We start from the raw sequence: 11,992 nt of genomic DNA on the forward strand, positions 1-11,992 counted from the left end.
TTTTAAAACCCGTCTTCAGCACATGAAACGAGTACTCAACAAGTGCCATTTATGCACCCAAACAGTTTGCCTACAGCATTTGAAAACCTTTAATTAAAACAAAAAAATATTGCCATTATTTCATAACATCTTGTCAAATTTTTCACTTCTAAATAATTTAATAAAATTTTCTTCAATTTTATATTTCCTTTCATAAATTTGTATTCTGTTAAAAATATAGAGATGTGTGCATTTAACTTTGTATATCTGATAAAGTATGTACATATGAAAGAATTAATCATCGCTAATTCACACCAACCTTAACATTCGTTCGCAAAGCGATCTCAAATTATTACTTGCGCTGTCGGCCGAAGCAGCGGACCATCTCACATAAGTACTGGAAGAAGCCAAACCTACCGGTGGCACTGTCGTGTTTTGAGGAAAATAAAAGCATTGCTAATGTTGTATATGAGTACTTCGGTAGCCGCCTGCCGAGTCCATTAAAATTCAGTGCAACCCAGCCCTCATCCACGAGTAGCTTGCGTAACAGTGGGCCCTAGCAACACCTTTGAATTGCCTGACGGAGTATAAAAGCAACCGTTTCATTACGCTAAGTAAAAAATAACAAAAAATGAACGAAAAAATTACAAGCTGGTGGAAATAAAAATAACAAAAACAAATGCATACATAAAAATGAAGAAAAATACGCAAGTTCAATGTACGGGCAGGTTTTTGCACTGCCCCTCTCACCAATTCCATTTTGCAATGAGTAGGGTGTTCGCACTGCATCCAGCGCAGTGACTACACGAATGCGACTTTAGCTTGCATACTTATGTACATATGCATGCTTGTAAGTACGATACTTACTTGCCTGTACACATCCCCTCTCCAGGCGTTTTTCTTGCTGTTGCATTCGTTATTTGCGCCGCAAGAGACTAGGGCATGTACCAATGTACATACAACAACTACATGCATATAAATATTTGTTCGTGTATATATGGGTACTTTATATCAGACAGTGATCAGTTGATGGACGAAATTTATGTTTCACATCACATTTTATAAACGAGCGAAATCACATTCAAGGTTACGATATGAATTAAATCAGTTAGCAGATCTCACTTTGCGGCTTTCAATTTAACTTTACTTTACTGAATAACTGATAATTTTCCTGGCTTTTCAGCTTTGCTCTAAAAATTGGTTTTTGGGTCTGTACCCACATTTTTTGTAATAGTTTTAGACTTTCCACCTATTCATTATTTTGAATTATAAGAAAAGTTTTTACATTTTTGAATTTGTACAATTGCACCTAAAAGCGTTTGCTTCAACCAATGTAAAATCATACCCTGGTATTTCGTCTTTCTTTTTGAACTCTAACATTTCGCTTGTTGTCTTTAGATAAATAATTGTCTTTCTTTGCGGTTAACTCTCTGTAAGCATTTGAATTGAGCGTGTGTACCATACTTTCAGGTATTACTGAGACCTGTTGTCGCATTCAAACAATAAAACCAGCAGAACATCTGAACCGTTCTTTATAATCTTCAAGTTGCGGAGCCTGACTAAGTGGCCCTTGCAATATTGGGACATGTCCTTAACCTTAATTGAATATGCCGCTGAATACGAGTATACTATTTATAAGAGTAGGGATCCACTTATTACATCGTAGCTTGCACCCTTACCTCAATGTCATTTACTCTCACTTGCCTCGTTATTTTGTTCCTTCAGGCAGAGAGGACAACAATTCGTTTCATGCGGTTTTGTACTTAAAAGAAAGTCATGCAGGCTTCCTTGCTTCATAATACGAAATTGACATTGACATAACATTTTCGATATTTAAAAATCTTCATCGTTTTCATAAGAAAAATATTAGCGGAAAAGGAATTAACCACTAACTTTTGAGGCATGCCCATATGTCGTAAGTCTTGCAAAATTGCGATTACGGAGCCCAGCGTTCTGATTTATAAGTTTTTTAATATGTGGAGAACGTGCGTAAAAGGCTTTTATTTTAGTAGGATTTTAAACAATAGAGGACGAGTTAATCGCCCACTAATAAATATGCAATGGCACCGTCATAATTGCCATGGAATGTCCAGTTTTAAAGATATGTTATTTTCTTTCATTAAATGTTATCATTAGTTGTGTTAGGAATTATCATATATCAAAGCATAATCTTTCATATTTATTAAATTAACTAAATGATTGCTTTGTTTGTTAAAGATTCGTAAAGAATTAAATTCATTTGACACTGACGCAGAATGAATTGGTTTTTTCCCCTTATTTTTCGCAACTCAAGCTAATCTGAGAGGGGTATAACAACTACACATGCGCCATCATCTTCATCCTTCATCCAGCCACAGCTGGGGCGGCACTTACAACTCCCCTGTTAACATCGTTGTAGCACTATACTCGTAGACTTCACCGCTGTGAGTTTTTCGTTCATTCGCTTTCAACCGCCCATAAAGAGGTCGCCATTCAATTCTACAGCTAGTGCAGTTTTCCATATAACCTTCCATAGTTGTATGCAGAATTCAACTCTCCGCCTCTTCGTCCCTCAATGCGTTACGGCGATGACTGGTATCGCAGCGTACTATACATTCGTCTAATTAAATTTTTTAGCAGCACTCTGTGCTGTTGATATTCTGTATTTTTCACATTTTCCACTATTTTTCTGCCTTTTGTTTTTAAATTGTGGATCTCGCATTACTTCTGCCCCAAACACCATCTTTTCAATAACTTTTCGAGTACAACCAACTTCCGAACACTTCCCCTTCTCAACTTTCAAAAGTTTTAAAAATATCTGCAATGGTAATGAAGCTATTGAGAGTTTATTTGTATAGTGTATATGTATATAGAGCCACATATATGCATACATGTATACATATTTTATATATGTACAGGCGAGTGAACAGCGTGGCACGAGTGCGTTGGTTGGGCGAACGAAATTTTAATTTTTTTAATAAATTATTAATTCATCTTGCCACATTTTGCACTTTACTTTTTAGGTGATGCAGTAAATTTTAACTGGAAGTATGATCACGGTGTACATTTTGCAATTAGCAATACAAAAGAAAGGTAAAGGAAAACAATACAGCGTTTTGAGAGGCAGTGCACATACTTGTAAGTATGTACCACACACGCCTCACACCAATACAGATATTCACCCCATTACCATGCGGCGTCTAGCCCATAATGCGCCCGTTTTTCCGCTCGGTCCCGGTAACTTCACGTCATGCAGTTTTCGAAAGAGACAGTTAGGTGGCTAGGTGACCCCATTCCATCACCCACTTCTACCTCTGTAGAAGCTTCGTTCAACCACAAATTCACCAATGTGAATGAACTCTGCTTAAATTCTCGGTTTTCATTGCAAGCGAATGCATGGACATGGACATGGTAAACAAGAATTGAAGGGAAAGCACACTTTTGGTGGAGCATAGCCAGAGAATGCGGCAATGGCACTTTATCTGCATTTTGTCAATCTTTAATTTAAACACTTTATGCAACAAATCCTTGCGGGTGTTACTGCTCCCTGTGCAATACTGATTTGCACGTACATACATATGTCCTTATGTATATAACTAGATATGTATATACAGTTATGAGCATATAGAGCTGTGAAACCCAATTTCTTTATATGTACGATAATAATAATAATTAATTAACTCACGGCTCAAACTTCGATTGCAGCGTTGACGAATGTCTTTCCATCCCTAATACATTGTTTACTGCCTGGTCGCTAATTGATGCTTTGGTCTTCAGTTAACGTTTTTAATTTCGAGAATTTCCCTACATAAGATATGTCAAGGGTATTTGTTGGTGTTACATTGCATAACTTCGGAAGGTTATTGTATTTTTATTGAATATTTAATGTCAAAGCCATAGAAGGCAAACTTTATTTGCCATGGCTTTACCGCTGAGTATTTGCTGATGATTTGAAATATTTCTTTGCCGGAAAATATAGTGCGCACAAAAAAGTTTTACATGTATAACCTGGTTTAAAGGATAATTTATAAACAAACTCTACATATGTATGTATGTGTACTACGCAGACACGAATTCCGGAGGTCTTACTGAGCTGACCGGCTGCTTGTCTACAGTACGTTGATAATAAACATCGAAGCTTAGAAGCGCTGTGGCTTCAATACTTCAATCGGCGATTTCATAAAGTCCAAAATGCTTCTGAGATCAATGCGCTAAGAAACTCACCTTCGCCTTTTCCTTGTACTGTTTGGTCTGCACATTTGTTCGAAATACCGGCTGTCGTAGTTGCGCTGCCGTTGTGCCTCTCTGAACATTTTAAGTTTTTCTTTTACTGATTGTCTTTATGGTCCTTGATTTTTACGACTATTGCGCCTAATGGCGCGTTAGTGTTCGGCAATATTGATGTTTAGCCTGCTTGTCTATTCTTCAGCCGTTGCTAAAACAACACGGTGGCAATGTGGCGACATTCGATCAACAATTCAGCACCATAGAGTAACTAGCCTGTTGGTTTACTTATGCAGTCAATCGCCAGCAAGTAATGGTGTTGACGTCAAATAAACAAACTGCATTTTGCAACTAACGGAGTTAGCAATTTATAACTTGGCCTTTCGACTAGTTGTAAGTTGCGTCTAGTTTATATGAAATTATTTCTGAAGCCAAACGCCTCTTGACATTCGACAATTCGAAAATGCGTAATTCCGTCTAGGAAAAAAATTAAATATATTGTTTATTGTGACTCCTGCTCTATTACAATCTAAATTGGATAGATTAACGCCATTTTGTATATTATGATATTTGTAAATTATCTACATACGTATGTACAAGGATATTGGGTAAAATAACAATTTGTATCATTTTCATTACAGCATGCATTACATGTGGATGACGAAATGCTCACTTCTCAGATGGGACATTCACTACCTAGTATGGCACCACCACCCCACCAACAGGTGTCCAATATGAGCGATAAGCAGCGCACTGAAATGCTTGCTGTTCCAACGAAGAAAGCGAAAGGTCTGGAAGAAGCCGCTGCCTATCAGCTGGAATATCAGCACTATCAATCCTTTATGTATGCCCACTGTGCACAGCAGCAAAGGATCGGCTCAATGTCAGCGTTTAGACCGTGGGCACCGAAATCTTTCCTACATCCGGCTGCTCCTTATAACGCGATAACAGCATTCTCCACACTACCCTATTTAAGTCAAGAGCCACCAGTGTTGCAAAATCCCGAAAGAGTAGTGCGTAGCACAGATCGTGAACGTTTCGAACGCACCTACCAGCCAAATGTAGCTCTTGTGCCACGAAAATGCGTATTGGTGAAGGATAGGGAAAAGGAGCACCGCGAGTATAGAGAACGAGAAAGAGAAAGAGATCGCGAACGCATTGAACGAGAACGAGAACGAGATCAGGAGCGTTCAAGAGAACGAGAGAAACGTGAACAACATGAACTCGAGAGGGGTCGAAGAGAACGAGAAATACAGCAGTTGCAGCAGCAACATTTACTGCAACAACAAACTATGCATCAGCAACAAAAATCTGTACAAGAACTGCAAGAGCAAGTGTCATTGTCAAGTTTGTGCCCAACTGAACTGAAAATAAAACAAGAACGTGCCAATACACCAAACGAGATACCGCAGTCGCCACCGCTTATTAATACCAGCGGAGGTGACGAGGATCCTCCCGATTGCCGTATTAATATACCCATTAGCGATAATTCCGCGAATTTGCCAATGGTTTCGCCTATATCGCTGACGATGAGCCAACAACAACGAAAAATGCTAAGCAATAACAATAGCAGCAGTAATAGCAATAGTAATGGCAGCAGTTGTCATAGCGATGCAGACGTTATGCTTCAACAACAGCAGCAGCTTCAAGAGCATCAGCAGCAATTGCAACCTCGACGTCATTCACTTTATACCTCAAACTCTTCTGCTAGTTCAACATCGTCGACGGCATCTACGACGCCTCCACAACAACAATTACTGCCTGCTCACCTGCCCCCTTCAAAACAATACCAACAAGATCACAAGCATGCCCAAACCTTGGTGCATCAGGAGCAGCAAACTCGTTTAGGACAATCGCCACGCACGTGCCCTCTCTCTCCAACAGATTCACACAGTTCTCAAGAATTTTCTGGTTCGAACGAGATCACATCTTCCACATCACCTGCCCCATGCAACGAAAGCAAACATATTAGCGGCGACAATGGACCGCACTACCATCATAGACGAGAAATCGGCCGAGATCAACCACTTATTGCTACGGTGAATCAGCATGCAAAGCTTCTGCCATCACCATTATCAACAAATTTTACTGCCAACAACAATAGCAACCACAACGAATTGCATAGCCGAATTCGGATAAGCAAAAACTTAATCAATCGGTCGAATATAATGAGATCGCCAACACCTCCACCATCACTACCTCCAACAGCTGCATTGTCCCAACTTCATACGCAACAAGAGCCCAATCACACACCACAACAACAACAGCTACAACCCCAACTGCAAATATTGCAACAGCATCAGCAACAGTACGAATTTTATAAGCACAATCAGCGAGCTTACGATCAACAACGTCAGCAGCAACAACACCAGGCGCTATCAACAATACAACACCAACACATCCTCATCCGCTCTCAACCAAATTTGCAGCATGTAAAACATTCGCCTTCACAGTCTTCCACTACCGCAGGGTTAAATTTGAGCACCAACTCCACAAAAATTCTAATGCGGACAGATGTGACGGATGCACAAAATCAGCAAGAATCCCAACTTCAAAGCTCATACAACGGACTGCCGTACGTCGGCTCCGAGTTCGAGCTGTCCACGGATACTGACGATGACAGTGTGAATGGAGAGGCGGATAGCAGCAATATTTTAGCACCTTGGGATATGGCTGTTGAAGCACTCCGTGATACCGGACCCAAGGAACGAGATCGAGTACTCGGTCTGTTACGGAAAGTTTTACACGAAAACCAACAATTACGTTATAGCAACCTTCAACTCAGCGAAATGACACACAAACGTGACGTAATGATCAGAGAACTTCGAGAACAGCTACGAGCGTGTCGACACCATTTGCAAATTCTCAGTTTACAAGAGCCCCCCATTCAATCCAATGGCTTGGATAACCAAGAAGGTCTTCAAGATGACAAGATTCGCAGCTTACCATTGAAAAAATCATTAACGATCATAGACGAGAACGATTTTGTAAACACCTGTCTAACCAAAGAAACTGACGTCGGTGAAAATGATAATAACTTAGTGAAAGTGAATAGTCAGTCAAAGTTATATGAGAGAAAGAAAAGCATTCAGTCAGAAAATGATCAATTCAGCAATAATGTAGATGAACAGGAAGCTCTTTGCAACAATAAGGAAAACGATTATGATCACGATAATGTTAGTGATAAGGAAAGTGAAAAGGACGATAATGCTGTTAATACCGTAGATCATATCCGAAGTAACGCCAACATCGAAGAAAGTGTTGATGAAACAGCGAGCAAAAATGATGTTAACGAAATTGATATAGATAAACAGCCACAAGCGAAGCGTTCTAGAATCGAAAGTGGCAGTGAAAGCAGTGACAGCTTAAGCCGGACATATGCAATAAACAAAGAAAACATAGGCCATTTAGCAGAACATACATCACAAGGAACTGATCATGATCCCAATTTCGATTCGGAAGACGAAGCGCCGTTGTCGGATTACGGCAACGAGTGCTCAAAAAATAAAAATAAAGTATACACGCAAATAAGCAACGCTGATTTGGGTGATGACGAAGCGGAGGCTTCGCGTTTTACTGTTACAAATGGTAGCAGCAGTGATACAAATACATCGGATGATGACGGAGATGAAAGCTGCGCACCCTTAACGAGCTCACAAAGGGTAGAGTCAGATGTTCAAGCACCTCACAGCAGCTCCTTAGGTATAGTACCGGCAAAAAGTACGCCACTGTCGCCTCATTCAACCGCAACTGCTGGACAGTTGTTCGACAGCAGCAATAGTAGTGATGAATTATCAATGAAGAAAGCCCAAATGTCAGCATCTGACGCTCTTGCGAAAATATCTGAATCTGCGGACGATCGCGACGACTTGGCGAAAGTGAAAGAAAAGACAAAGTTCAACGAAGTTGAAGAAAGGTTTGACGATGTTCAAGACAGCGCTTGCGATGAGATCAAAACTAATGATAACCGTGAAAATGTGAAATCAGGAACATTGAACATTAAAAAAGAGCAAAACTGTACGCGCGATGGAAGATTTCTCAACAACTCTATTCCGTCGTTAAAATCAAATGAAGTACATAAGGCTACAAAATACGACGACGAAAAATTCAGCGTCAGTGGTAAGGTTAACAACAATAACATATGTAAGGAGCAGGTGACCCGAACACCTCTCGCCACGAAGGCGAGTAAAAAAGAAACACCGACAACAAACACCGAGTTATGGGTCAAAGAGGAGATAATGTAACCGTTACAATGCAATAAGACTGATAGTCGGCGTGTTCGAAGGGTCTACGATAAAGTATATCAAAGCAGGCTAACATAATTAACTCATTTATCATGGTAATGCGAGAGTACTTTCTTAGTACAAGTGGGGGTACATACATATATATACACACCTTTACTCTGCTTCCCTTATGACGAGTACAATTCATATGTAATGTAAATACTCTAAATACTCACATATTTACATAATAAGAATGTTTTTATGCGCTTCTCTTTTAATTACATTTAGCCTACTATGTAGCAGCTTTCATGCTAAAATGCTTCAAAGCTGACCACAAGTTCACAATGATAAAGAATACAGAACTAAAGTGTTACATTTATTCAGATACATTAAATAAACGCATGCATATATGTATGTATGTTTGTGTATTTGGAATATTGAAATATTTCAAATTTATGGACCGATACAATTTTTTAAGAATTCCAATATGAATTTTTTGCTTTCACGAAATAATAGTTGGGAAGTCGTTGGAAAATAGTTAGATGACAAAAGCTAATGGTTACTCCAATCAACTAGATTCTAAGCATAGAAAGCAAGTTGAACACAATGTAAAAAGCTTCAACGCACACCACGTGTGTACTATATGTACATACATAACATAAATAATACAAATCGTTTTATTCGTTTACTGAGTTCTCGTATACAAACCTTTTGTTCTTAATGCAATTGTTAAAAAAATATTAAGAACTTCTTCTTTCTTAAACAACTGAAACCCTTTACTGTCATATGTAAAAAAAATATATATTTTTAACCATGCTTTTGGTAGATGTCCCGTTTTACGAATATGCTCCCCCAGTAATTTCTTTTAGTTTTTTTAAAACAAACTGTATTTTCTTGTTATTCTGTTTAAAGTGCAAAAAAGCATACAAAATATATATTTACTGAAACCAAAGCTTTAAAATGAATTAAAACAAAAAGTTTATTTAAGAAACCTACATATGTACATACACATACATGTATACAAATTATAATATTAATTCAATATCTGTAAGTAGGCCTTTTTTCATTTACTTTGTACATATACATATGTATAGTAATGTCCGTAGTTAATTATTATTCGTAAAAAGTATAATTAGAACCAAACAATGCAGAAAAAAGCTATGCAATACACACATAAGTATACTTAATTACCACTGTTTTCCGATAACTCCCGCTATATTTGAGTTCAATACGCACGCATAGCTCTTCCGCATATATGTATTTGCATTTTCATGCATTGCATTTTTGTATGCAATATGTATAAAATTGTCCAAAAATCCGGGTTTGTTCTATGCTGGTGCACACTTAGCCCTTAGAATTGTTAAATATTGATTAATAAAGTTGGGTAGAAACTTTACTTCTTCTAACTATATTATTAATATACTTATGTATTTATAGTATATGATATATGCATGTATATTTGTTTATTATGTTTGACACAAAACAAGCCAGATTAGCCCACCAGTTAAAATGTAAATCAGTTTTGATGGAGATTGCCTGTTTGTATAATCAAATAAGTTATCAATATATTTTTATTAATTGAAAGGTGAAGTAACAAGTATACTGCACATAATACATAAATATGTTAACTCAATATTATGTTACTCACAATATGAATATGTACATACATACATATACAATTATTTCAATTACACATGTACAAACAACTTTGTTCAGTTCGTTTGACATTATTTAATTGTACAAAAATTGCTAATATTTTTTTATTTAGTATTGTTTATAATATTTATTTTAGCATTAGAATGTTAATAACGCTACATACGATTCTGCCTTCCTTTGTGTCTCCTTAGTCACTTTATCGTTGATTTTATTTTTATATATACTTCAAAAATATTTTGTTGTCTTATAATATTTTGACCAAATTAGAATTTAAAATTTCAATAAACTTGAACAATTCAATGTGATTTTGTTTTGTTAAAAAAGCAAAGAAAAACGAAAATAAATTGTAACGATTTTTAAAATCAAATAAGTTTGTTAATAAAAAATAAATAGTGAAATAATATGAGAAGCCATTTATGTTAATTAAAATAATAATAACAATACCAAAAAGGTGCAAATTACAATTGCGTACAAGATATGCTATCGGGGTTGAAATACTGTAATTCCGATGAGGATATGGTGATAGCACAACCAATATAACCTTCTAAGAATAAGATTGAATAGGTTACCACTTGTGTAATTTTGTACATCACTAAAACTCAAACAGATAAATACTTAAGTATGTAAAATATCTACTACAATAAACATATAAACATAACAGTTTTGAAAATTAATTATCTATTGTCGGCTTGACTGTAAACATATAGTTTGTAGAAACGAAAAACAAAAAGCAAGGATTACATTACTTTGAAAAGAAATATGAATGATGACAGTTAAGAATTTGTGTTATTGTAAGCTTAAAGAGAAATTCAAATTTCTGAAAATAAAACTACAATTATTTGTAATAAGTTGCGTGTTTCATTTTTTACTGCTAAAAACTCGATGGTCATTATTCTTCATTTAACAAAAAGACGAAAAACACCTTTAGCAATAAAGAGGTGTACTTCGAAATTTGTGGTAAATATTTGAAAATTAACCATAAAGAGAGCTCATAAACTTTAGTCAAAAAACAAATACAATTTATGTGGGGATAATACCACATTATTCCGTCAGCTCTAATTCTCTTTATTGTCAAAGGGAAAATACGTGAATATGTGTACATACATATGTTATTCTTGAGGAAGTCGATTTTTTTTTGTTTTCAAAGATATATGCAGATTTGTATAGATAAGTATGCCTATTCATATAGATACCTACATGTGTATGTATGGAGTAGAGATGACAACATTTTACTTAAATATATTGCGTTGAAGATTGATTAAAAATCTTATTTATTGTGAATATATTAGAAACTTGTATATATTAGAATTTCAGCAAAAACAGAAACATTTTGTTTTTTGTCATTGTTAATCCCTTTATGTACAGCTCGAATCGGAAAACCAAAATAACTGATGCAATAAAGCTAATAATTGAAGTGTTGTTAAATCTGGTTATATCTATTTTAAATAATATATACAAAACAGCCTTGTTATGGATAATGCGTTGATCGCGCTCAAGTAAATGTACTTGAAGCAAAAGTGGACATCCAATACTAAAGTGGACTACATACAGAGGTTCGAGCACACAATTAACTGACATTTTTATAAATTTTACTGAAGTTTAGTACCGTGATTTCTATGATCAAAAGAGCAATTTGTTAGATTGAAAATTGTATAGCTAAAATATTGCAACAATCGTATAAATATACTTAAGTAATTGAAATGCCAAAGACCTCTAACAACAAAAAGAACCAGGAGAACTGGGAAATAAAATACCTAATTCTAAAACATAAAGAAATATATTGAAAACAATAATATTTTTATTCATATTTTTTAAGTTATAATACGAAAACAGAGAACATTGCCGAGTGGCAATGCATCCACATTTAAATTTGCAGTATATATGACTACTCCTTAATCAACAATTTTTAAAGCAAGAAGTGTACAAATACT

The 11,992-nt window shown here is 36.2% G+C and overlaps 1 protein-coding gene across 1 annotated transcript; it reads left to right on the plus strand.

Moving 5' to 3' along the window:
- Positions 1-4,822: 4,822 nt before the first annotated feature.
- Positions 4,823-11,362, plus strand: LOC125775282 (putative mediator of RNA polymerase II transcription subunit 26; the record flags this gene model as incomplete). The annotated part of the gene is given in 1 exon segment (XM_049461384.1): positions 4,823-11,362. A coding segment is annotated over 1 exon segment (3,604 nt), but the record flags the coding sequence as incomplete, so codon positions are not given.
- Between the last annotated feature and the right edge of the window lie 630 nt (positions 11,363-11,992).

The sequence above is a fragment of the Bactrocera dorsalis genome, unplaced genomic scaffold (genome assembly GCF_023373825.1).
Source record: "Bactrocera dorsalis isolate Fly_Bdor unplaced genomic scaffold, ASM2337382v1 BdCtg029, whole genome shotgun sequence".
Taxonomy (NCBI): Eukaryota; Metazoa; Arthropoda; class Insecta; order Diptera; family Tephritidae; genus Bactrocera; species Bactrocera dorsalis.